Source organism: Columba livia, chromosome 10 (assembly GCF_036013475.1).
Source record: "Columba livia isolate bColLiv1 breed racing homer chromosome 10, bColLiv1.pat.W.v2, whole genome shotgun sequence".
In the NCBI taxonomy this organism is placed as follows: Eukaryota; Metazoa; Chordata; class Aves; order Columbiformes; family Columbidae; genus Columba; species Columba livia.
In genome coordinates, this window is record NC_088611.1 from 16,357,840 (window position 1) to 16,385,298 (window position 27,459).

General features: G+C 42.4%; 1 protein-coding gene across 12 annotated transcripts in view; it reads left to right on the forward strand.

Moving 5' to 3' along the window:
• Positions 1-27,459, forward strand: part of CADPS (calcium dependent secretion activator) — a 211,435-nt gene that overhangs the window by 135,000 nt on the left and 48,976 nt on the right. For 4 of the 12 annotated variants that reach the window (XM_065075564.1, XM_065075559.1, XM_065075560.1 and 1 more), the window contains 6 exons: positions 5,140-5,241; positions 6,190-6,253; positions 7,013-7,136; positions 19,832-19,938; positions 25,588-25,744; positions 26,722-26,863. In XM_065075564.1, coding sequence (XP_064931636.1) covers positions 5,140-5,241; positions 6,190-6,253; positions 7,013-7,136; positions 19,832-19,938; positions 25,588-25,744; positions 26,722-26,863 — 696 coding nt within the window. Of the gene's footprint in view, positions 1-5,139; positions 5,242-6,189; positions 6,254-7,012; positions 7,137-9,538; positions 9,608-10,455; positions 10,474-19,831; positions 19,939-25,587; positions 25,745-26,721; positions 26,864-27,459 lie in introns of all 12 variants that reach the window. The other 8 variants (XM_065075553.1, XM_065075561.1, XM_065075554.1 and 5 more) reach the window with 3 other exon arrangements.

The following is a 27,459-nucleotide window of genomic DNA, read 5'->3' on the forward strand; positions in this document are numbered from 1 at the left end:
CCCGACTCGGTGCGGCCGGCTGACGTGATTGATGACAATGGGTGTAGGATGGCAGTGCTCAGAAACCATCCGCTCCAGCCGCGGTGTGTCAGGGGTGTCGATCGCACATGAGAAGCGATGAGCCGTGACTTGGCTCGGTGCTGCAGCGCGGAGGAGAGCCCAAGAGAAACGAAGGCAGGAGTTGGGAGGATGAAATGGCTCCTGTGCTCGGCAGCATCTCCAGCGAGCGGCTGGGGCAGCACCCAGGAGAGCTGGGCTGAACAAAGGGCTTTCAACCCACAGATCGTGCACGGTGTGAATTAACCAAAGAAAAGGGAGTTTGGGAAAAATCCGTTTTTTCTGAATAAGTGTTTTTTCATGGGGTTTAAACAGGTGGGCTCTTTCAGGTCAGATTTGCTGGGGGAGATGTAGGAGGCAGCTGTGGTCCTGCCCACATCCCCAGAGTCCATCCCTGTGCAGCCAGTGGGACCTCGCGCAGGCAAGTCTTCCAGCAAGGGATCCTTTGAAAGCCTCTGCTGACACATGCCGTCCAAGGCACTAATCATCGATGTTTACTGTATAGCTCATATGTGCTGCACCTGGCAACCAGCAAGGGAGCTGAAGGCAGCACGTGTTTTATTTTTGAGTTGTTACTTTAAAAATCAAATTATTTGCATCCGTTTTTGACATTGTTTTTTTCTCCTTGGCTCTGTATGCCAGGGCTCACAGTGCATGCAAAGATCTGTTTGCTACGTGTAAACAATATTTTCCTCAGTAAAAAAAAAAAAAAAGTGTAGACAAGTTAAACATAAAAGGTGTAAAAGACGATATGTCTTTTCATTTATAAGCCATCATGGTATTTCATACAGGCTTATGTCAAAGAGATTAACCCACTGGAGCTATACTGTATGTTTATGATTGCATACAAATGCATGCTATTGCTTCATATATTAGTCTTTGATAAAAATCATTTTGATATATTTGTTTTAGCAGCATAACTAGCCCTGGGGGCACCGGGTATAATTAGAAAAGGGCATGGGGGGAGGCGGGGCTTGTAGAATAAAGCAGTGGCCTTAGGATCACAGGTCCTAATTATAATTTATAATTAAACTCGAAATTTGCACAAACCATCTAAGCTAAACAAGGACTATCAGTTTTGCTGTTCAAATTGCAACCCTTTTTTTTAATTTCACCACCTGCTTTGTTGATGTTATTGTTTTCACGGCTTAAAACTTAAAAACAAGGGGGGATTAGGAAAGTGGCATTTAAAACTTTTCATATGAAATATTTACAGTGGGAATTTACTAGTTTAGAGCCAACATAATGAATCTGCAGCAGAAGGAGTGATCTGAAACTTGTTTACTTATAATTAAAATTTTCCTTATTTATTTTTCTTGCCTTTTTTGCCCTTCTGCTTCCCGCTCTGCCCACAACTTCTGCCATACACCTCAGTGTCCGTGAGCACGAGCTGTAGAGTATTGGATGAAATTATGTCTCCACACAGATGGAGACATTTATGTTGTTTGTTGACCCAAATTCATAGACCCGAGCCCATTTTGTCCCTCGTGCATCTGTACATACCACATACATACAGAACTTTTTTCACCCTTCTGCTCTCTTCTCATTCCCCATCCCTGCTTGTGTTTAGTATCGATGTGGTTGTGGATTGCATGTGAGAACATCTGATTCCTCCAGCTGCATTTTAGTGAGCCTTGCTGCAGGAATGCTGCTCGCTGGAGGAGTCGGTGCTTCTGTCCATGAGATCAAATAGCAAATATCAAAGTTGAGCTGAGGACCTTTGCCGCAAAGAAAATTCCCGATAAGCACCAGAACAATCTGGCACAACTTGAGCTTCTCCTGGGGATCTTTTTTTTTCAGCCCTATCAGCCATGTACTGGAATTGTCTAGAGCACAGAAGTGAATCTTAAATTTTAGCGATGCTAAGCTATATACCCTTTGTGTTCTTGCACAAGGGAAAATAAATATGTTCCCTCAAAAAAATTACATTTTCAAAGTATATTTGACTTGAATATTTAATTAGTTTTCAAAATTATCAAGCTAATAAATTAAGTGCAAGGCTTTGGGTAGTGTTTTTCCAGTTCTATGTATATCCTGCATTTGTCACTAATTAATGAGTTCCTAATGCTTCAGCTTCTGGGAAGATGAGCAACAAAGATTAACATAACTAGTAAATCTGAAGATGTGCAGCTGGGTTATAGTAGTTGAAATTTGACAAAAACATTGGAAGTATTATTATTTGTGACATGGCTCAAGATGGGGGATTGTGAGGAAAGCAAAGATGACAGAACTGGTGCTAACCACTGTGACAACAACTTGAAAAGCAGCCGACATGACATCTTTCCTATCATGCTGCCGAAAATGTCAACTTTGTGAAGGACAGTGAGAAAATGGTTTGCCGAAAATTTGAAAGGTAGATTCAAGAGATGCTCATCATGTCAGATGCAATATAGTCCACAGCTGGGTGAGAAAGGGAGTCCTTGCCGTGGTGATGGCTCTCGGTTGGCAGGCCCTTCCAGACATCTGCGCTGCTCCAAAAATGGCTACAGCTGACCTGTAGATTCTCTCGAGTTTGCAGTAGGATACATGAGAGCAGCGTGTTTGCACCTCCCAGTTTGGAGGAAGTGGTGACCAGAGTCACCAGGTTAGATGTCCTCCTGGCTCACAAAGACCCTGACAAAGGTAAAGACCAGGGAGTAACCATAGGTTAAGCCTACGTGGTCTACGTGCGCCTCGGTGGTTGGGTTGGTGTCCCTTGGGGCACTGGGGCTTGTGCGAGAACTGTGTTGGCCAGAGGTTTGCTCTCCAGAGCCCACCCTTCATCTTCATGTGGGTCAGCGTTTTCACAGCGATGCTTTGAGAGCCACCACTGCCCAGCTGGGATGTGACTGATGTTGTCACATCAGCCCATTTTGGGTGTCCAACATGAGTCGTTACACGGTGAGCACTAGATAACCGATTCTGGCAAAACTGAAGCCCTTTGAATACAGTGAAAAACGATGGTTCGTGACCCAACCTCAGCTGTCAGATCCTGCCATTACATCTTGCCAGTTGAGGTTACTGACCCAGCAAAGGGTAACATAACTTTCAGACCATTTCCAGTCCATCAGCAAATCGCTGCCAGGGCAGGCGGCTTTTCCTACCTTGTTTGTCAGGGCTGATACAATTAACCTACTGACACTCTGTGAGCTGTTTTGGGTACGGGGGGGACCGTATGCTAAAACTCAAATGAGGGCTTCAAGCCTGCCCCTTAATGTACGGCATTTATTGAGAGCAAAGCAGGCGCTGTGAGGTGCATAGCATCACAAAAGGCACGAACATCTCTGTCTGAATATTAAATATTTTATGGAACTTTGGAATAAAAATATGTTAAGCATGTTCAGACAATTTTTACTTGATATCTAATTTAGTTTTTTTGTGGCTTGCTCATTTCTTCGAAATAACCAGTCCTAATTAGGTACTAATGAGACCAGTTCCATACTTCCAAAACTGTTTATTAAATGTGTTCCCCAGCTGAGACATTTTATCCAAGTTTCAGCCTAAATCTTTTTTCCATTTTTTTTTTCCTTAATAAACAACTGAATTTGGCAAATAATCAAGTAAAGATTTCTGATTAAATGCTGTTTAAATTTAAACACATCCCCAGTATTCGAGTCGTCTTCTGTGTCCATGTTGCAAGTTTTATTTAATGTATATTTAGCTTCAAAATTTTGCAGTAAATATCATGTGAGGTTTGCTAGTTCCTCTTCCAAAATGTTTTAATGGTATATTCACCTGTATTGGAATATCAGAGTTCATGTTTATGATATTAAGAGCTTACTAAATGCAGGGTCAAGTAGAAGTGATTGTACAGATTTTATAGCTTTTAATTTTTTATAGGGTTGGGTGTTTTTTTTAAGTTTAGGGCCTTTGATTCTTTAAGAAGAAAATAAAGCCAACCAATTAACCCCTGACAGGAGGTTCATTAGGAGCTTTGTAATCCTTTGCCAAGTCTTTTGTATAGCAAAACCAGCCTAGTACTCTGGATTTATGCAGCTTAAGCTGAACACTGGAGGAGGCCTTTAAGTAAGAACATTTGTTCAATTTTAAGGCATCTTACATTACCTAAAGAGCGCCTGTGCCAGCAGAGTTGCCCAGGAGTATGCAAATCCATCGACTTTCCTCGCCGATGGTGGAGAGCGGTGCCACGGGTTGTCCGCCCAGCCGATGCCTTTGGTGGATGGATTAGAGTCGCTCTCGACAGGGATTCTGTTGCACGGCATATTTTTGCCGTGTGGGTGCGGGGGAGAAGGAGGGGATTGCTGCTTTCAGCTCTCAGATGGGTTGGCATCAGCAGAGGTCTGGGGTAGAAGAGCAGAGGGACCACCAGCCCTGGGAGAGCATCCGCAGGGTTCACCCGCACACTGTGCTCTGTGAAAGATGAGGAGCACCCCAAGGCAGCGGGACCCGGGGTCTCACAATGCACTCCTGTGCACTCCTGAAATACAAGAGTGTCATAAATAGTCCGAGAAAATCTGTGAAAAATATGTTAATTTTTATCAATTGAAATTAAATGATCGCAGAGGCATTGCATTTTCAAATACAAAATGCACGTTGTTCTCTAGGCGCATTTCAGCAGAATGTGTTGAAGATGGTTCACTTCAAAAAATCACTATAATGGGGTGATTCCGTGATTATGAAGGAGTGCAGAATTCTGTGTCCTGTTCAAATATACACCTGTTGTTCATATTCTTTTATAGTGTGAGTTGTGTTGAATTGGTAGCTGATTTTTCTGCAGAAATCCAGTCCCTGTTTTGTCAGCTATGGGCCCAATCCTGCAGTGAGAGCTGGAATCACGCTTCCTGTCATATACCTATATTTAAAAGGGGATTCTGCTTTTTCTGACTTCCCTGTCACATAAAAAATAAGGGGGGGAGGGAGGTTTCCACATCTAGATTATCACTCTGAGAGAGGATATTTATTTATGTGTTTATTTTTAATGCCTCGGCAGTGACCAGCCGTGTCTCAGGGTGCCACATCCTCTGTCCCGGGTCTCACTGTTGGTAACGTCCCTTTGCAGAGGGCAGCGTGCTGTGTGCTCTGGGGTTGAGTTACCAGGGTGGTGAGGTGGAGTCCGAGTCATTCGTGACATTTCTCCTCCAGGCCTGACGGGATCGGAACTGTGACTGTTGATGAGAAAGAGCGTTTCGAAGAGATCAAGGAGCGGCTTCGTTTGCTTCTGGAGAATCAGATCACGCATTTTAGGTAAAGGCAGAGAGCCCAGGCTGAATGCGAGAGCACTGATTTCCTCCCGGCTCCCTCCTATAAGCAGCAAAGCCAAAAGGCAGGTTTTGAATGCACACGGGAATTTTGCATAAGTGACACAGACCTACACAGGGCACTGAAGCTTGCGCTGCAGCGTTTTTGCGACTGGAGAGTGATTTTAAATATACAACCTTTAAAGGGTGTTTCAGTCTTGCTCCCATAGACATGGTAATCCTGTGGATTTTCTCTAAAATACGGGATGTTTCAAAAAGATGGACTCCGTTTCAAAGGGATAGTGATTCTGAATTGAGTCCATCTTTTCAAAACAGTCTGTTTAATAAAAACAAAAAATATCCGTTGTCCTCTTATTTCTCTGTTCCCCTCAGCTCAGCTATTACCCATTTATTTTCACTCCTCCCTAGTATACAGACAGGCAGGGCTTTCTGCAGGGATGTTACAGTATAGAAAAGATGGATGGTGCCCCCACAAAAAGGGATTAATTGCCCCCGCTGCACACCAGCCAGGCTCTGGGCAGGTTGTGCACACTTGCAGGCAGACGGGTGATGTGCATTCGCACAGAGTCCCCGTGTCAGCATCGCCGAGTCTCCTGCTGGAAGTAAATGTCCCTTCTAGAGGGGCGCTTTTTTTTCTATTTTTACTAGAAGATGATAATTAACTCTTTCCTGGGAGATCTAAAAACTTTCCCGGTGACACGCGAATTTAATAAACTGCTAAAACTATCAGCTTATTACTACCCTGTGTTCTGTTTTGCTGCCTTACTGTCCACACTATCAAACCCTTTCAGAAATTTACCCTGTAGAAGACTGCTCATTCTGGGCAGAGGAACTAAAGAATTGCTTGGGCATACTCAGGAAAGCATCTTTATAGTGCTGGAAAGACTTGTTCACATGAACCTGGTCTGATGTTAACGTGATGTGGTTTTTCTAGGTACTGCTTTCCATTTGGCCGTCCAGAAGGTGCACTAAAAGCTACTTTATCGCTGCTGGAAAGGGTAAGCCTAAGAATAACAGAGAGTAGTTAAAATTACTTGTATTCATGTACCTTTCCATCCGGAAGAGCTTGAGGGACTGTTATTTTTGCACAGGACGTCTAACTAATCATAGTTAATATTGAAATGTGGGGTGTGAGGTGGGGTCGTTGTCTCTCCTGCCTCAGCTGGGAGGCGGGTGGGCAGCCCGGCCAGTGAAGCAGCACAGCTTGTGTCTGTGGTGAAGGATCTTGCGGGCAAGGCTCCACACCGCAGACCCTGTGAGCAATGCCTGGCTGCTCTCGGGTGAAATTCCCATCTCAAGGCACCCTCATTCCCCCTGGGTATATGAAATCTGCTCACCATCATCCTCCCCACCCCTAATTCAGCCTTCCTGCTGCTCCGTCATCCTTCTCACCTCTGCTGATTTGCAGTGTGGCCAAAAACAGACCTAAACTCAAGTCAATCAGCAGATCCCAAGAAGGACATAACATTGCCTGGCACTGGGGAAGTGATGATAGATCTTGATGTCATGCCCTAAAAAGTCAGAAGCACGGATTTCAGGGCATGCCATAGGGTATAGATACAGAAGGGAAATAATACAGCAGGGGTAGGTCCCACGTCTCAAGCTGGCCAAGGTGACCTTGTAGTGGATCCTGCATCTTGTACACATACTCCAAGAGCCACACAGTGCTAATGTAGGAATGCATGTATGTGCCGGGCTTGGAGAAAAGCAGTTCTGTGTGCCCGATGCCACAACAAATCAGATTTTCTTGTGTCAAGGTTCTGATGAAAGACATAGTTACTCCAGTCCCTCAAGAGGAGGTAAAAACAGTCATCCGTAAATGCTTGGAGCAAGCAGCTCTAGTCAATTATACTCGACTGTCAGAGTATGCCAAAATTGAAGGTAAGGCTCTTTCTTTGTGAAATTACAATTTTGTTATATTTCTAGGTGGCAACTGTGTCTGGGAGCTATTTAAAAGAAGCTCATTTGCTATTTATTCGTCTGTCAATAACACTGATATGATTCTGAGTCATTTTTGTGGTGTTGGCTTCGGAAGCAGTTAAGAATAGAAGCTATGCAAAACGTTTATTTTTCTGGAAAAGAGAGAGGAAACAGTTAAAAGGAACTGTAGCTTTCTTTTTTTTTGATCGTTAGTGCATTTGGCCAGTGGTGTAGTATTCAGACTCATGTCGTGCCTTTAAAAAACAAATTGAGAAATACTTGGGATGTCATCTTTGCAGCTGAAGGTATAGTGCAGCTAATTGCCTATGACAGTGGAGTTCAGGAAACAAATGAAAAATCAGAAGCTGAAAAACTGTTTAATCTATGCTTAATCATTTGTAGCCAATTTAAAATGTCTTTTTTCTGGGAGTGTTTCGTTGTCTTTGCAGTTTGCATAGCAGTCATTGATCAGTGATCCCCTACTTGCATCAGATTTCATTCTTGTCACTCTAAATCTGGCATAGCTGATATTATTGACCTTTGAAGTTATGGGAGAATAATAACCAGTGACCAGAGACACATGTAGCCATCAAAAAGACATTTTAAAGCTTGCTAGAGGATACGTGTTAGCTGCAGCTCTACGATCCAGTTGTTCTTTACGTGTTAATCAGTTTATGTTGGTACCTTGTTGGCTGCTATTCCCAACTTGAAACTCCTACCCAACTTTATCCAAGTTCCCAATTGCTTAAACCTGTATGTTCCAGATGGTATGTTCTGCTCTAGACTTTGGGTTTCTGTCATGTGTGATGTGTAGCTTTCCCACAGCTGAGGTTATTGTTAATGCCTCTAGGACAATATTGAGAGGAGGAAAAAAAAAACCCAAAACTCCCTCTGATTTGTTCTTAGGTCTTGTTTACATGAAAAATTGGGTTATTATATGACAAATTGTCCAGGTTCTGTACTTGACATGTCCTCTCTTTTTCCATTTTTTTTTCTGTCTAACAATGCAAATTGTGTACCAGTGGTAATGAATTCATTGTTATGCATCCAGTGAGAAACACTTAAGAATTGGGCACTAAAAGGATGTTTATCAACTCTTGACTTGGTAATGAGTGACAAAAATAGACAAGGAATGAAGGTTTCATAAGCACTGTATTATCAGGCAATTTATCGAAGTACTCGGCTTCACAGGATATTTTAATTGGTGTATTCTGTAAAATGTAATGTTTAAATATACTTGACGAGAATGGAGAAGGACTGAGAATCAAAAGCAGCTTTTCTGTTGATGGATGCTTCTACCCAGGGCTGGCTCCCTTAGGTTCTCTGTGTAAATATCACTAACTCGTTGGTAAGATTTGCTCTCTTCTTTCAGATAAATCTATGCAAAAACAAACTTTATGATCTGTAAGTAAAAATGCATTCATTTCCAAAATAGAACAGTTAGTGTGTACTTTTCCTTTTGTGCCTCAATTCTTCTTGGTTGTGTTAATTATCTGCCCTCTTTTTCGCACTGTGACTTTTAGGTCTGGGAATACTTTGAAGCAACAAACCTTTTTTTTTTTTTCCAGCTACCTTTTCAGAGAAATAGTTCATTCCACACTACCTGCTCTCTTCTGCTTTTCTTCTCCTTTATCCGTGATTGGCCACAGCCACTTTTTGACACTATCTCTACAAAAGTGGTTGTAACACCAATTTCCAAGCATGCTGGGATTGTTAATTTGAACAACCCAACATCCGCCAGCTGCATGCATCAGGTTTTCTCTCATGAGCATAGTCCACTATGTGTTCAAATACTTCCTTAGAAGAGCAAATAACCAATTTACTTCGCTCAGTTGAGTTCCTGCACGCCGTACATGGCTTTGAAATCTTGGTTTTGAAAACTGATGTTTGAATAGCCATGCATTTAGGAGAGCATTGTCAGAGATGCAAAGCCACATCAGTGGCAGTGCTACTCAAGGCTATGCTTATGAAGAAATACCTGTGAAAGCCTTAGATACTGAAGGCTGAAATCCTTAGTATCTCGGAGCCTTAAACCAATGAAATTCTATTTCCCTCTATTCATGATGTTTTGATCATTATATTCTTGTAAACAGTTCAGAGCAAACCTCTGGAGTCATGGTCACAGCCTCTCTTGTGACTCATGGGCATGCTGAATGGTTAATCCAGTAGATCTCCAATTTTAATCCTTTTCTTTTCTTTTTTTTTTTTTTTTTCTTTTTTTCTTCCTTTTATCCTGTGTGTATCCCAAAATACTCTACGGCTACTTTTCCTTTAACCTAATATAAAGTTTTCCTCTGACCTATAGCCTGTAACCTCTTTACCTCTGACCTAAGCCTCTTGCATGCCCAAATCCTCTTTTATAGGGAAAAAGAGAGAAATGTATGAGCATCCTGTCTTCTGCTTGGCCTCTCAAGTGATGGATTTAACCATTCGTGAGTACCTACCACCCTCCTCTCCATGCTGTCCTCACTCTTTCTGTTTTCATTACCTCAAGAAAGTCCAGATCCAAACCAACTCACTCTCCTTGCTTCAAGTCTTTTAGCATTGGCTTGTCTGTTGCTTCTGTCTGTGAAACCCAGTGTGAGAAGTCCAGTCACTTTTTATCAGCCTAAACCAGGTTAGACAATTAACTCATCTGTTTGTGATTAAACTCAGATCGTCTGTAAGTTTTTTCAGTTCTTCTTTATGTCCGTGACCTGAATGCATTTTTACTTTGCTTCTGTGTAACCCCAATTTGTAAAGTGCTTGTCACTGGTACACAATCAAAAGGTAGCAGCTACATCGGGGAGAAGTGAGCTAGAGGTCAGATAAAGAACACTTGGAAAAAGCCATCCCTTTGCCCGCGGATAAGATCTTTACCCAGTCCTGTGTATAAGATCGTATAAGGCTGTCCTTTCTCTGTACATCAGATCTTACGTGTCTCCTGTCTGTTAGCTCTCGAGAGGAAGGATGCGCTTTACTCGCTCTCCTCCTTTGCGCCGAGCTCTGGAGGGGACGTCCCAGCCCCACTGTCACTTGGAGATCCCCTTGGTGTCCTCAGAGCTCGCCCTCTCTGGTTTTTCTATTTGTGCAGCGTTTTCTTTCACCTCCGTGAAAGGAGCTTCTTTTGGTAACCCCATGCTTTGGGGGGTGGGGGGCGAGATGGGGTGACTTTTCTTCTTTTCAAATGTCATATATCACGCATAACTGGGGGGCTGTGCGGTCCACTTGCTCATTAATCCTGCATATCTGTTCTTGTTTCTCTCTTTTCTCTCCTTGTTGCTTTCTCTCTTTCATATAGAGAATCAAAAGGACGCAGGTGAACAATTGTATATGCATTATAAATTGCTAGGACTGTTGAGTTATATTTATTTTGTTTTCCTTTTTCCATAGCTCCTTAAGATATGTACTCCTTCAGGCTGAAAATGGAGATGCATTAATACTTAAGGAGTTAATTTGTGCTGTCTACGTAATCTCCTTTCCTTTCTTCCTTAGAATAGAGTGTAGATTAGAAGTACCTTATAGCAATATAGTATCTTCTTAAGAGACAGTTTTAGAGGAGTCTAGCTTTTGTAAAGAGGTTTCTTGTGTTCCAAAAGAGCTGCAGCTTATTTGGGGTGAAAAAATGTTGGTGATTTGGCCATTAATTTAACACACCTAACAGACACATTTACAACTAAACTAATGTTCATTTTTGGTTTTTCATATCCTCTGTTTTATGCCCTGATGGGAGGACTGGGTTCTTAATTCTTTTTGTTTTATATTTTTTTGTTAATGTGTAACAAACAATCTGGTGGGACAGAAGTCATGTTTGTCTCTTGTTTATGACCTGTGGTGACATGTACCAAGGCAAAGGCTCAGCTCAAGTGCCCGTCTCTTCTGAAGGGCCGGTGGAGCTCTGCAGCCCCTGTTCTCGTTTCTGTTGTATTCCGGAGTCCTAGTGCGACAGTCCTTGAAATCTGAACTGTTCATTTCTTTTTGTGAGTAGATTGTTCTGTATTGTGGGATAAAAGAAAAAAAAAAAAAAAAAAAAAAAAAAAAAGGGGTTGATTTCAGCTCTGTTTGCAAAGGGAAATTTCTTTTAAAAAGCAACACAAGAGGCTAGGCCAGGTTCTGACCTGGCTTCCCCAAGTCTCCGCAACTCAAATTTGGCCCAGGATTTAAAGCGATTGCATGAGACTAAAAATAATTTTGAATGGTAATAAATATTTAGAAAATGGAGAATAATTTTTCCCTTCAGCCATGAGAGGTGCAAATGAACAAATAGCACACAGAACAATCCCAGCTATTACCATTAACTGCAGTGGATCAAAGTGAGTGCAGGCTGTAGTGCATTGAGCACAATAAATGTGCTGAGCATCGCGCTCACTGGCAGCGGCTCATCACATGCTTTGGAAATTCAGAAGGATGTTTCTATGGCCCAGCCCATTTAAAAATAAACCTGCTTCTTCTTGGTGCTTGGTGTGAGTAGTTGTGACTCTGCCGTTTCATGTCCACAAATCTCCTGTTATCTTAAATGAAAAATTTTCAGGCAAGGTCAGCAGGACTCAACTTGAAATCAGTTCCTCAACTTAAGTGGAGTCAAAAGTGACTGAGTTTTGGCCTGACTTTTTATGTATTTTGCCAGAAGCAAGAATAAAAATAAGATACTGAAAACAGCTTCTTAAAGACAAAAATGTCACCCTTTGATGTCCTTTTTCCTGAAAAGCATGTAGTCTCTTGCCTTGCTTTAAAAATATTGATTTTAAATAGAACATTAAACAGAACATTATGCTAAAACAATTAAAGATGAATGACTTGTTTTAATTATTAATCAGACAAAACTACTAACACTCAGATTAATAAGTGCAACCTTTTAATAAGCATTCGTCTGCTTATTTATATAAGTTGGGAATCCATCGTTACTTCAGAAAAGAATAACTTCTCTATCCCTTAAGCACAGGATTTGTGAAATGTGCTGCACTGTGTTGGAGTGCCATGGCATTGCGGCGTCCCCTGAACACAAGTGCCACTTTGCACTACTGGAGTTGGGTACAGGCAGTGTTAGAGCTGGTGCCAAGGTTGTCAGTTTGGCAGTGACTTGGGTTTAGTATAAGACTTCTTTTTTTAATTAGTTTTCAGACTGAGTATATCTCATATTGTGATTTGGTTTTGGTCTCTGTAAAGAAAGGCTTCTCCTGGTACTGCTGAGTTGGTGCACAGAGGTGAGAAGTGGAGGAGATGTGGGGATGGAGGCAGCTCTTGCCTTGCTGCTCAGTGCCAGAGCGGCCCAGTGATGGGGAAAGTAACTGGAGAGCAGACAGACCCACTGAAGTCCTATTGCTCTGTCATCGAGGAAAATCAGCTGCTCTTGGGCTATCTAAAAATGCCAGTTTTTGCATGTCCCGCAGCTTCCCCAGTGCCTGTCCAGAGAAGCGAGGCTCCAGACGCACATCATCTCACCATGCTGCATCACCAGTGTATGCAGCACTCCGCAGATCTGGTGGGGAAGCCTGACTTCCCTTGAAAATGCAGCCAGTGGTGGTGCCACGGTGGGTGCAAAGCCAAATCCCAGTCAGACACACATCTCTCAGGTGCCTGCCTCGGGCTGGGACCCGGGTGCACCCGCAGGAGACGGACCGAGCGCGGTGGCTTCGGTTGCATCAGCCTCCGCTGGCACTGGCTATGGAGCATCTTGCACATAGCGCTCACCCCAGCAGGCATAGAAAGTGTCCTCAGCTGGGGAAGCAGGTGCAGAAGAGGTCGGGTTTAGACAAGAGTGATACAGCAGGTTGTGAAAGAAGCAGTGGTATTTTTCAAGATGCTCATACTAGTCCTTGTGACGGTCCTCATGCTCACTTTACATCCCTTGCCTTCCCTGTTTCTCGATCTCAGCCTGGGAAGCTCTGTGCACATACCCGTAACTCTGAGTGAGTGCGCTGAAGGATCAGGGACTGAGCTGCCTGCTGATTAACCTGGTCCAAGACAAAGAGAGGTCCTGTGTGATTTGTCAGCCCAGCTGCCCCTAGGCAATCACTGCCAGCATTTGTGATAAACCACAACGCTTAAAACAAACAAAAAAAAAAAGGCATTCCCCAGATGAATATGGATGCAAAATGTATGAAAACATCAGTCTTTGTATGCAAAAGTAGACTGAAGTCATTAATAAATCATGCACTTTAGCTCAGGAATGACTACAACCTGTACCTGTGTGCTGCTGAACTGCTGCTTTATTTGTTTCATTCCTTGAAGTAGCATTTAGCTGTGTTTAATGAAGATTTCATCTTGGCCTTTCGAAGGCAGTGTTAAAAGCAGTATCAAAGTTATTACGAGAGATTCAGAAATCATGAAGATCTGCACTGCGCCGTTATCTTCCTACAAGCTGCTTACCCACTGCAGAGCAACTTGCTGCCTGAGGCATGAGATACAATTCAAATATGCAGAAATTCCTCACTAGGCTGAATAACCATCAGAAAGTCAGGAGATCAGTTCTCCTCTTAGTACGTTGAGTTTTAACAGCTGAATTAGAGTCTTTCTGCATTGAAAAAAAAATCTATTAATTTTTCTCACTTTTAAGATAACACATCTTATTTTGAAAGATAAAATATCAGTGAAATCCCTTTCAGAGACACGCCAATTCATTTCACTAATATAATAAAAGGCTGCTTTGTCTCATCCTCAGGCTGAGTCCATTATTCTTGATAGTTATCTTGAGAACAGCAACTCTTTATCATTTTCATGACTGGCTCACAAATAAACACAGGCATAACACTCATATACCAAAGCCTTTGGCGGAGATCGTATATTTTTAATTATTACAAGGAAATATTTGAGTCGGTGGCTACGCTTTTAAAAAATATGGGAAGTCAGTAATACACGTCTCCTATTGCAAGTTCTATTCTCGCTGATGTGTTAGTAGCCCATCTAGCAGAAATCATGGTGCTGAGTGAGAAATATGTTGTTTGAAAATTCTCCAGTCCATAGAGTCACAGACAATTAATTTTATGCAATATACATACCCAAAGTAGCACAGATTTTCTATTATGATACACCTGTAATACTCATTGCAGGCTGAAGCTTATTGCAAGCACAACCCCAGAATCTACCAAGTAATTTGAGTTGCTGCAAGTATTTTATTTGTAAGTATCTTGCAGAAGCTTAAAAACCTTTGGCAGAAGTTCGTCCAGGAAAGCATTTTGCTAGGTTGTTAGTGAGGAAGACGCTGCTCCTGCCCCTGATTTCAGTGATGGAGGAGTTTAAATCTTATCCATCTGACACACGTGAGCAATGAATACAGGAGCATTTCTGATGCCAAACTGGCTGTGGTGAGGGATTAGAAAGGGAAAGGACAGGGAAGAAAGAAAAGCCAAAGTGAAACAAAACCTGCCACACACGTTGCAGCTGATTGCTGGCAAGTGCCGTAAAACCCTTCCAGCCTTACTCATCTCCCTCGCAGCAGCCGAGACACCCCGTGAAAGGGACCTCACGTATCATTTCCGAGACCTGGACCCAAAAATGTGTGTAAAATCCAGTGCCTTATGGAACATTGCAGTCACAGACCCATTTCTGTTTAAATTGACAAATTAAATTAATCGCTTTGCTTAGCCAGACCTTAATCTTTTACATTTTCTTGCAATAAAGAGACAACAAAGAAAAGTGTGCGTCAGGGCTCACGAGGTGTTCAGTGCCCTGAAGAAGGGAGAGACCTCTTCCTCTCTTCTCCTTCAGCTCCAGGTTGTTTTGCAGCCATTGTGTAAAAGCCCTGCATTTGGGTCTGAAAAATTTAAACAAACAAAAGACCTGAACATTTGTTCAGTTTTGGCCAGATCAAAATTACCTCAATAATTTGTTGTCTAACCTGCTGTAATCCCTTGTGGAAGCTTGTTTCCAAGAGCCGGTGGCGGTGGGGAGTGCCAGGAGCAGGGGTGAGGTGCCAGGGGGATCTCTCAAAGGTCTCCCAACAAAGGAAAAGCCACCTGGGACACTGTGCTGACAACTGCACAGCCAGAACCTCTTCCAAGCTGTTTTGTACACAATTCGTGAAGTGTCTGCGCTGCTGAATCTCTTGCCTCTTCCTCCTCTTCCCTCTCTGCTAATGACTCTTGCCTAGGACAGAAAACACTCACACAAGTCAGGCCCATTCAACACTGTGCAGTCTGGATGTCTGCAAAGTCTGAAATCTATTTGTCCTTGAGTAGCTTGTTGGGATGCAGGGGCTAGACACACATTTAAGGGTCGCAGGGTTGAGATTGAGAGGCATGGTTGGATGCAGTTCTGGGGTGCAATTTTCCCTGGCTTTGTCGCTCCTAGGAGGAGCTCTTTCTCCTTGTCTCCCCCAACTTTGGAGCCTAAAGGACTCCCCTGAGTGTCATTGGGTTCCCACCACACAGCTGCCAAATGTGGGTGGGAGGAGATGTGCGGTCTCCACTCCCCACGGTCCCTTCCGTGCAGGGACCAGGGTACAAACTACCCTCCACAGTGATGAGCAGTAAAACATTCTTCCTGCATCTATGTGTGGAGCTCAGGACCCATCAGTGAGTAGTTAAATTGAATTCTTGCTTATGTTTTAAATTAGAGTGGAAGTCATCAAGGCCAAGACCCAAAAAGCAGTTATTTTTGTCACTTGAGGCTAAGAGGTTTGTTTCTGGAGACAAAGCCACCCTTGGTAAACATTGAACAAGGATCAGGACGACTCCAGAGATGAACAAATAGATTTTCTTTTCCTGTTACCAGAAAACAACAACAAAAAAAAGCCAGAAACCAGTAGCTTGAATCTAAGAGCCTGAATTAAATCATTACTTACCTTAAAAGACTAAAAATCTGTGTGCGTGTGCGCACAAGCGCATTGTATGTGTGTTTGTGTATGTATGTATATCTCTGTGTATGGAGAGGCGAATCAACCTAACTCATACTCTTTAACTAACAGTTTACTCGAATATTCTTTATTATACTTTGATAAGTGTTATAGTTCTGTGAGAAATGAAAGCAATCAGAAATCTACTTTGCACAAGCCAAACGACTTTTTTTTTCCCCTACTGGAAAATGCAAGCAAAATGGCAAGGACTTTTGGCAATAGAATGTCCAGATAAATATGCCAGATTCCTTGCAAATGGCATTATTAAAAATAGTCACAATGCTTCTAAAACCTGGTATTAAATGGAATAGAAACTATTGTGTTAAAATATTCACAGTATATAATTTATTCTCTGGGTGTATGTAAAAGGAAAGGCTATTTTCTTTGAATTTTTCCTGTGCTGATATTGTAAACTATATGACAGATGGGTCAAGTCCTGATTGCAGTATTCTAACATTTGGAATAGCAAGTAACATATTTGATAGAGCTGGCAAGTTTTTATATATGATTCAACCCAGAATATAAAAGCCAGTAGAATTCCAAGTTGAAAATAATTAAATGAGCTGGAAACGATCAGGAACCACACATTTTTAAGTGACAGATTTTTTTACATGTTTAAATTGCACAAGAATATTTTATAGCTTCCTTTAACCAACAGTGACGTTTAATTCGAAAATGTGTAATTGATATTTGCAAAGCAATTAATTCCTGTGGCTCATTATTCTATTGCTAAATGTACCTAAGCACTGGGGCGCTGACTTAAAGTGGTCTTTTTTAGTTCCCCTTGTCCAAATTCCAGAGTTTTAACTGAATTACCCTAATTCAGTTTCCTCATGTGGCTGCATGAAGTGCAGTTTCATACTTGTGCTGAATTTTTAGCTTTCTGATTGCACAGTCCCATAGGATGTTGGAATCTGCTGACTTCTAGAATACGTGTTGTTGAATGGTGTCATTACCGTGTAATACTTGAAGTACCGATAAGCAGAAACCCAGCAGCTTATTCCATTTGTGTTTGATCATTTCTGCTTATGTTCCTTTTGAAGTTTCCATCTTTTTGTCACTGTTTATGAAGTCATTTGTCTCTTTACTTTTGGCGTCTCTCTCCGTCATGCACAAGCAGCCCGTCCGTCCAAGCCTAAGCCACCGGCTGGGCCACCATCATCTCCTCAAACGCAGACTAACATGATAAATCACATGCTCAAAGGCATGGCCAAACAGCCGCCAAGTACTGTAATAGTCTTCCTTCCTTTTATTCAGTGGTTTTCTAGTCTAGCAGTTGCTTGTGTAGTAATAGAAAGCTAGTTCTCATGTGCAGCTTTATACAAAATACCTAGCGCGATGTGGTAGGTTTTAGAAATTTAGAGGTAGCATTTATTTCAAAATGTCCACATTTTTTTGTCTAGCAATGTCTGACATATGCAACATTTTCAAATATCAACGTCAGCACAAAATAACATTGTTGTTGCATAACATTTTGCATGAAAACTATAAATATGTATGAGCTTTACATGATGTTGGATGAAATGTTTGATAAGTATATCGTATACGTTTCATGTAACTGTCAGTGCTCCAGCTATCTTAGCAGAATATTCTGATGTATAGTAACTTAACCAGGGAAATATTTAAAATAAGAAGAAAAAAAATTAAGATTGACATCTGCTGGCTGCCAAAGTTGTATAAGCATCAATATTTTCTTTAAAGACAGCATCTCTGAGCAGTTGTTCTTATTAACACTTTTGTCTTTTAGTTGTATTTGAGAGCAGATCAGTGTTGCAAATGAGAATGGGCCTGATTCTGCTCCGATCAATAGAAAAGCTTCCCTTTGGCTTCAGAGGTGCAGAAACAACCAGAACTTACTAAGAGCCATGTCTTCGGACTACTTTTGCTCAAAAGGAAGAGGTTTCTCCTTCTTGTAGCCAGTGAGAAAGAATGAGGAGTTAACCAGTAGTGCTCCAGTTTCAGTATTTGACCAATAAATTATATTAAGGGAAACCTGGATTTTTTGTTTGTTTTTTTCCATTGATACAAGAAATTAAAGGGAAAGTGGAAAAGAAAACCCCCAAGGCATAAATCAGCAAAAATTTAGAGTTCATTTGCATGGTGCTTTACCATGTTGCATTCCTCAGCTGAGCTGAGTGTTTGCAATTTCAGCTTGCTGAGCTCCGCTGAAGACCAACCATGCACCCTTCCCTCGGCCACCCAAATGTGGCCATTCTGAAAAATATGGCTTTCCTTTTACTGGGAAATTTGTTACCCGTAAACAGGTATTCACAGAAAACCAGGAGCAGGCAAGATTTTGATGTGGATAATTAAGTCCTTGAAGTTCACCAAGCTTTCAGCACGGCAGGGACTTCTCTCCGGGTGAGCCAGGAGAGCGGAGCAGTGTCATCTGCATGCAGCCACAACCTAGCAGTAAAGAACACCTAAACACTAGCAGAAAACTAGCGTGTGCAGAAGGCTGGAGCAAGATGCGCAGCCAGAACCTTGCGTGTTGGCAGGACCCGAGCTGCTGGCTGAGCTGGGCTCCTTTGGAAATCCTGGGGTGGCTGCTGGTAACGGAGCTTCAATGCTAGTGTTTTGCTATGTTAGGCACATACAGTCTGTTGTGCGCTGCTTATTGCAGATCAGTTTGGCTATTTGGTTTCTGGTATTTCACCCATTTAGGAATTCTCTGGCTTTGATGTCATGGAGAGGACAAAAAATACATCAATGCAGAAGTAGGATGGGGCTGGTGTAGCTGCCCAAGTGCGACGCCGTTCTTTGCCGTAGCTGCACTTGAGAGCTGGGATTGGTGCCCGGTCATGAACCAAAGCGACAGTTCTGTGGTTAACATGGTGACATGCCACAGCACAGGTGCATCCCCGAGGAGCAGATCTCCTCAGGGCCACCATTGCAGTAAGACTTTGTGCTCCTCAGGGAAATGAGACGGTGTCAGCTCACAGAAACCTCCTCACTTGCACTCAGCCAGCTCCGTGGAAGCTGTCGTTCGATTAAAATGTGATTATTTTATTTTTCTCTATATTATTTCTAGTGGAATACTCCAAATGTTCCAGATTGTTAGCACCTCAAATGTTTAATAAGCTATTCGCAATATAAATTACCTAGAATAATATAATTCAATTATTTTTAAAAGTCTTCAGAAAATGCTGCAAAATAGTTCAATACAGCTGAACACCCCAGGCTCCAGGATTTAAACTCTTTGGTTTGTTTGCGGGGTTTTTGCTGTAAAGTTGCATCTCTTTTCCCATATAAATCTCACCTATGAGCGCCTAGTGGTGTTTACCACTTTCCACTCCCTCCAGCATGCGTAAATCCTTGACCCTTGTGGAGTTAAATCCTGGAGCAAGGCAGACCTGCAATTTTTGCTTTCAGTAGCAGGTGACATTTAAATTGCTCAAGTCTGACAATTTATTAAAAGTGCAGACAGATTTGTTTAAATTGATCTTGTTAAAAGAATTTTAAAATAATATAGATGTGATTTCTGTAATAGCATCATCTACATTCAAGGCTACATATTGTTCACATATTAGCGGCCAGATGCTGTCTTTAGGGAATGTGATGTTCTTATTTGAGCTGATAAAGTGTCACCATCTCACCATAAAGCTAAACAACTCTGACAGTATTGTGAAATTTGGAGCTGGAGCACTGTATTTTCATAGTATAATAACGAATGTGGCTTTCTGGTTTGCTTAGTACTAATTATATAAGCATTTAACATATGCATGAAAAGATCTTTAAAGCTGTAGAATATTATGGGATTTTTTTAAAAAAACATCTAAAATAACTTACTGTACATCTAGCTTTTCATTCTGCCTCCCTTTTAACTTGAGTTCTTGTACTACAGAAAATGTAGGCCGGTTAGTCACACCAGCTAAAAAGTTAGAAGACACAATACGTCTGGCAGAGTTGGTAATTGAAGTCCTACAGCAGAATGAAGAACACCATGCAGAGGTGAGCAGCGAGGTCGTGTCCTCCAGGTCTCCAGCAGGCTCCGGTGGTTTGCTGGGGGCTTTCTCTATATGTGTGGTGTCTTCCAACTGGTGCGGGGTTATCTTCTTGAAAAGCCAGAAGTATTCTGAAATAATAGTGCTTGAGTGCAATGAAGGCAAAGTGCAGTTCAGGAAGATTGCTTTTGCAGAGGGGAGGGGGTGACAAAAGGAGGAATTCAAAGTTCTGCTCTCCTCTACGTCACTCTGCAGCCTTTCGTACAGTGCCAGCAGGAGCTGAATCTGGCAAAATGTATTCACCAACTACATACAAGAGAAAACCTGTCCACTCTTCTGAAAGGTCATATTTCCAAATAATGTCATGTGTTTGTGCCTCCAGACAGCATTAGCGAGGTCCCTGGAGCAGCTTACCGCTTCTGCTGGCCAGAGCTGGAGCAAGGAAAATCACCGCAAAACAAAGAAATTCTTTTTTTTTTTGTCCCTTTCTGAGCATTCAGGTTGTTTCCAGGGGTTTCCCTGGGTCCCTACGGTACATGATTAACTCACCTGGTTTCTTGTTGGCATCTTCTGTCTTGGCTTATTGGGAATACCTCAATTACTAGTCACAGAGGTTAGGATGAATTACTCTCTGTTACTCACTATTTGGGTTATCTAAGGCCTAATACAACTACTCTTAACTCTTCAAACCACTTTGATGAAAAGATTCATGTTTTAAAACAACTGAAACCATGGCATAGTCAAATATAGACCAGAAAATCATGAGGCTTGATCCTGGAAACACTTGACCCCGCAAACAGCTGACGTTGCCGTCTGTAGTCCTGCTTTCAGCACATTGGGACATTTCTGCCCGAGCAAGTGATGTTGCGTACGTGTGTAAGTATTTGCAGGATTGAGCCCTGAGTTCTCTGTAAATCCAGTGCTCTTGGATACATATTGAAAAGTTAATAGTTTTGAAATTCAGAGTAAACAGTTGTTGTTTATGACTGTAGGTAATGTAACACTCATTCACTATTTTCTCTTTTCCTTCCCATTTATATATATATATACTCACTATATTTTGCATTAAGAGCATTTAATAAATAATTTCACAATCACCTAAAAATCATTCCAGTATATATTGAATTTGCGGTATAATTTAACTTATTAACTTATTAATAATACACAACAATCCACAACACCCAACTAATGCCTGCTTGCATATTTAAATTTCCTCCCTGTTTTTCTACTGTTCATTCAATCTTGGATGATCCTGGCAGGGGAAAGAGGTATGTGACTAAACCGAATGAAACGAGTCACTCCTGTCATATTTCGTGCATGCCCTCTCAGTGCCATGTTTCCTACTGGGATTTTACCCGGGTTGCCCTCGCTTCCGTAACTTTATACTGAATAACAGCAACTTCAAGTCGGCTGCTTGCAGAGCTGGTAGCCTGACACAGGAGGGTAAATGTGGCATAGTAGTCTGGTCCATGCATGTAGCAATGGGTATATTTTACGAGCGCTGCAGTTACATCCCAACACAACCCTACCTGCCTGGACTCTCTCCTCAGCCTGTTGTTACCTCTGTCGTTTTGCATTCACCCAACCTTTAGTACCACTGTGGTGGAGATGGACTAAGTACTACACGAGTGCCTAGAATGGTAGTGGTCTTCCTCTGGTTTTGTCTGTATGTGCCTTGTACTGGATATACAGTATTTATATGTAGAGAGAGAATATATGGGGTGAAGAGTGAAATAAACTTCATTTTTACAAAAGCGAGGGGGTGCTCGACAGCGCTGCACTTGCACACGAGCTACGATAAGCTGTCCAAGGATAACGAGTGTTTTATTCCACTCATCACCAGCACAGGCTGGATGTACAACCAGGCAGGAAGGAGCTGTTTTTAAAATGCAGGTTATTTTGAAAATAGTAGACTTCTGAAGGAAGTGGTTCTGGGGCTGGTCGCGTTCAGCCAGCCACACTGCCAAGATCCTCACCAGGAGGAAGACTCAAAACTGTTCTCCAGCATCTTTTGTTATCACAAGGTTTTGATCAGAGACAGAAGGTTAATGCCAACACGGATAGGAGGCATCCCGGTCTCTTCTTCTGAATGGTGACCTGGAAGGGTGAAATTCATCTCTCTCCAGAAGCCCAGCATGCTGTGGGTACGTTATCGAGTCCCTGTCCTGAGGGTGGCTGTGACATTTCTGCAGCGTACAGGCAGTTGGCCAGCTCTCCACACACTTTGAATTGCACCCAAAGGAAGAGAGAGAAGAGGCAGGGTGGTTTATTACTGATTTTTATTATGCATTGTAGCCATGTTATGGTCACACTGTGCAATGAGAATTGCTGAGGTGTTGCACTTGGGGTTTTTTTTTCAAATTATTCCGGGTGAGGGTTTTTTTTGACATGTTGTCCATTCACCTGGAGAAGGTTCAACCTGCAAGATGCAACTCTTCACTCTACCTCAAGTGTTCAGCAGAAAGTTAAATTGCACCACTTACTGAAGAAATGCATTAATTTGCTAAAAGCCAACAGTTTTTGCAATTAAAACATGCCCCTTTTTTTTCTCCACATGGACGTCCAGGCAGACTCGCTAATGAGAACCCAGAAAATAATACTCAGAGCATGAAAGGTGTTCAAAAAATGTTACAACAGAAGTACTGTGCCTAGTCAGTTGGGTTTTTCTTACCCATAAGAGAGAAACGAACCAGCGCAGGCAGAGATGCAGCAGAAACCATGCGCCTACGTCTGTAATCTGTGAGAGCGGGAGGTCTCTGTCATTGTGTCATCTCTCCCATCAGATGTCTCCCACCTCCCTTTCCCTTCCTCTGGATGACTGATGACAAATGCCAGAGACGATGGCATTCACCTATTTTAAAACTTGTGTTTTCTCTCTCTATGTATACGTATGTGTATATGTATATATGTATTTTAACTCCTTGAGGTCATACATATATACATGTGTATCCATGTGTAAAATATACAATAATAGGTGTGTTTGGCTAGAAAGCACACTTTTTTTTTTTCTCCTTTACATTGTGTTTTAAGCAAAGCAGGTAAGTAGATGGTAAATAAATGAAATGTTACCATCTTGAAAGAGATTTTCAAAGTGTGGTGTTACCACTCCCACCACAGGAAGGTTCTGTTCACTGAAACTAGGGAGGAGGAAGTTGAGGATCCTGACATAGAGACTTACGGAGCTAAAATTTGACTTTTCCAGCAAAAGGGAAGCTGACTGGTTTGGGCATTTTTTTTTCCACAAATGATCACATGCTTTTCTTCATAATTTCTCTTAAGAATAGCTTTTTTTTTTTTCCTTTTTTGTGGACACAGGTTTTTATTGCAGGACTCTGAAGTATTTATGTTGGAATTTGCTGCAGAACATATTCTTTGGCCTTCCCTCTTTTACCTCCCCCAAAAATGTCGGTTGCTGTTGGTCTTTCGAGGTGATGTCTCTTTGCCCGCAGCCCTGCGGGCAGTACCCGATGGGCACATAGCATAGCGGGCTCTTGGCAGGCAGAGGTACAGCCAGAGAAACTACGTCAGTGCACGGACAGCCCCAGCACCCTCCTTGAAAACCATAGACAAGCGTTGATAGGTTAAGAGGATGCTCATCAGCTCATTTCCCACTTGCGCTTTGGGGAGAAGGTTTGAGCAGGCATCAGGAGCAGACCTGGGTCTTGGTGTTTTCAGTTCCTGGGTGGTTTTGCGGTGGTGTGACACTTCCCGAGTCAACACTCCCAGGCATCTGGCCACACGCTCGGTTGGACACCAGCACCAGACATGGGAGGAAGAACTGAAGAGCATTGCCACCCTCTGGGCTCCTTCGCTTCAGTTTTGGCTTTTCCAGAGTAATGACTCTGCAGACACCCAGGGTCACCATCACCACTGTCCCTGAGTTTTCCAAGCACCCAGGGCTGGTGTTGCTGCAGCGGTGCCCACCAGCTTCCTCCATGTGCCTGGGGCTGGGGACAGTTTGCAGATGAAGGAGCCAAGTGTAGCCACCTTGTCACCATGCCATGACCACAGAGACGCAGTAAGCTGCTGGTTTTGCTGCTCCGGGCACAGCGTTTGCCCGGCTTGCCTCTGGGAACCTTCATGGCACAGCCCACCACATCCCCATCTTCATTCCCGTGTCAGCATAGTCCCAATACTAAGATTAATTTGAGTGTTGTTTGGTTATTTTACATCCTGGATGTTCTCTGGGCACATAATGCCCAGTGCCACGTCCAACCTATCCATGTCTTCACACCAATTTTACATCAAGTCATGGAATAATGGCAGGGCAATGTTGGTCTGCTTTATACTTTGGGGGAACGAAAGAGTGGAAATAGTCCCAAAGACCCCCTGCCGATGTCACTGGCAGCTGAGGAGTCAGGCCAAAACAGGAAGAATTAAAGGGGTCCATGGCAGTGACCTGGTTTTGGGGCGCTGCTCCCTTGCCATGGCCAAGGGAACCAGCAGCTGGAGTTGTGCTCTGCACATCAGTGCAGTTCTTCATTGATTAATCAAAACTGAACCCTGAGAAAGCGAAAGTCCATTCTGCTTATTCATGTCTGCTAAAATCTGCAAAAAAATCCCCCTCCCTGACCGGCAGTTCCTCTTCAAACCGATTCATCTATCCTCAGTCTTTTCCGTTTCATCTCCAGCCTTGTGCCTATGCTAGAGGTTTCTTTTTCTTTCAAAGTGCCGGAAAGCTGTTTCTTAGATCCTTTAAGTCACTGAGTAATTTCCTGTCACTTCAAAATGACAGCACATGGTCCTAACGACAGCACTTCTCATATTGCATGTTCCCAGCCAGAAGTGATTACTAAACACGCATGCATGCATTTGCAGCATTCACATCTGAGCCATGTATGATGTGAATGTCACGTCAGAGAGCCCGCACAGTGACTTTTAAGGACCCATGTGCATGAGAATGACTTACTTCACTAATATTTTTTGGTTTTCGAGTTTAGATAACTTTTTTCCTGCCTCTGTGAAAATACAGGCTTGCCGTAGATTTTTTTTTATCTTAGCATGTTGATAATAGAGCTTTGTAATTTATTTCCTACTCAGTAGCATTATAAAGGTGGTAGTGTGTTTCTATGGATGTGTATAGCTAACCATGTAAAATGAACAGTGCTGTAATAAATTTTACTGGTGATGCTTGAAATATTTCTAAAGAAGAGTGTGAGTGATTTAGGACAGATTTTAATATCTTCGGCTTCTAGTTTTTCAAGACGAATAGGAGTAGTCAATCCAAATAAATTTAAACTGTTGAAAAGTACAGCAGAAAACCCACAAGCATAGTGAAGAAACTCCCAAATTTCTGTACTTTAGAATAAGAACTAGATGATTTTTCTGATAATTAGCATAATTAAAGATTAATTAAGTCATTTATTGTAAATTGAACAGATGAAACCTTCTCTGCCATGTTACAGCTGTGTGCTTTTACAGTGGAGCTCTGAACAGATCCTCTTTAAGAAACCTTTTTATTAAAATAGCAGTGCCTAATTCCTGTGATTAGCACTGTCTGTGCAGGCCAGCACTCTAAAGCACTGTTCTCTTTACAATAAAAGTAGTTTCCATGGGATGCACTTTTTTTTTTTTGAGATGTGTGGCTTAACATCTTTCCCTGTGCTTTGTTAAAACTAATATACTTCTTTATTGTCTTTTTCTACCAACTCTGAAGGCCTTTGCTTGGTGGTCAGACTTAATGGTTGAGCACGCGGAGACCTTCCTGTCACTGTTTGCAGTGGATATGGATGCTGCGTTAGAGGTGCAACCCCCAGACACCTGGGACAGCTTTCCACTCTTTCAGCTTCTAAACGATTCCCTCCGTAGTGACTGTATGTATTGTATTTTGATCATCTCTTTTTTCAGTGGGCAGCTCAGGTTACTGATAATACTTTCAGCCTCTCCGTACTGCACAGAGAACTGAGATGGGTAGAGATTTACAGTACATACTCTTAGCATCAGCTTGATTTTGTTCCATTTCCACTGAAAAAAAAAGCACACAGACTTCCCTTAAATCAAATGCCTCAGCCAAAAGGGAGAAGCTGAACTTCTGTTTTGCTTCATCTTCTCACATCTCTTGGTAATGGCTGCCTAATAAGCAGGGAATTAGGTACTCTATCTCACTGTCATTAAATGTGTGTATCATTTTATATGTGTGTACTGCATTGATTTCACATGGAGTAAACCAGTCCCTGCTTTAAAAGACTTCATAGAAGACAGGAAATTATTTCAATTAAAATAAATGAAAGCGAGAGTAATTCAGAAGAACTGTGCTTCTCCAAAGCACATGAGCCCATGCCTTCAAAGCCCTTGGGGATCTGGCACTCTGGCGGGGGGTCCTGCTGCTCCCCGGGGAGCTGGTGGCAGAGTTGGCATTGCCTTGGGTTAGGTCCCAGCCCAGGGCCCCGGTCAGATTGCTACAAGCACATGAAAAAGCCAGGAACTCATCCTCAGAGAGCAATTTCCAGCATCATGGTCGTGAGTAACCATGATTCTCCTACCTGCTAAAGCCATGATGTTTTCCATGCTGTATTTCTTACAACCCTTTTATTCACAGGAAGTAATAATGTGTTTGTAAGTTTGACTTTAATGGAAAAGATTTGTTGTCTGTTTATTTGTTTGGAGTAAGAAGCCATTCCTGCTGTCTTTGTCATGCACATTGGTGCCTGATGCCAGCTCCTTTTATGTTTTTGAAGTTTCTTCCTGTTGACTGACAAATTTCATTATGTAATGAAGTGCCACGCTGTGGATTGTTACAGAGCTTTTAGTAACAGTAGTGTCTTACTATACTTTTATTTATCTATTCTAGATAATTTGTGCAATGGAAAATTCCACAAACACCTCCAAGACCTGTTTGCTCCACTTGTTGTTAGATATGTCGATCTGATGGAGTCCTCAATTGCACAGTCAATTCACAGGGGCTTTGAGCGGGAGTCATGGGAGCCAGTAAAGTAAGGAAACCTCCTTTGATACAATCGGAATTTGGGTGCAAATGGATGGAGATTCATACAGAGATGATTTACCAAACATTAGACTGGACATGCAGAAAGTGCTTTAGATTTTCTAGTTTAATGCTAAAAATAGAAGGCCTGATCTTTACAGGGTTTTCAAGTTAATGAGGGAAATGGTATTTGCTTTTTGAAATACGTTGCTGCCTCAGTTTGAACTGTGTGCCTTTGGACATGGAAGCATGGAATGTGAAAACCATCTTAGCTGGCATGGCTTTTTGGATCCCATTCTAAAAGGCCTTTTCCAGTGCTGCTTTTGAACTCAAGTAGCTACTTTTCAGAACAAAAAAAAACTGGCTTCACTGTGTTCAGGCCAGCCCTATAACCTGTGTGAGTCATTGCTGTACTTGTTCTTCTCAATACTCATTTTTTCCGCCCACCCTGTGGAGGGACAGTGCGGCGTTGTGCTTCTCACATCAGCCCCACGGCTGATGGCTGCATGTGTCCCCGTGTCCCCACGCAGCTCTGCTGGGTCCCAGCTCCCTTGCCTGCAGGATTAGACGTGCAGAAACCATAGTGAAACACGGGCGAGGTGACTC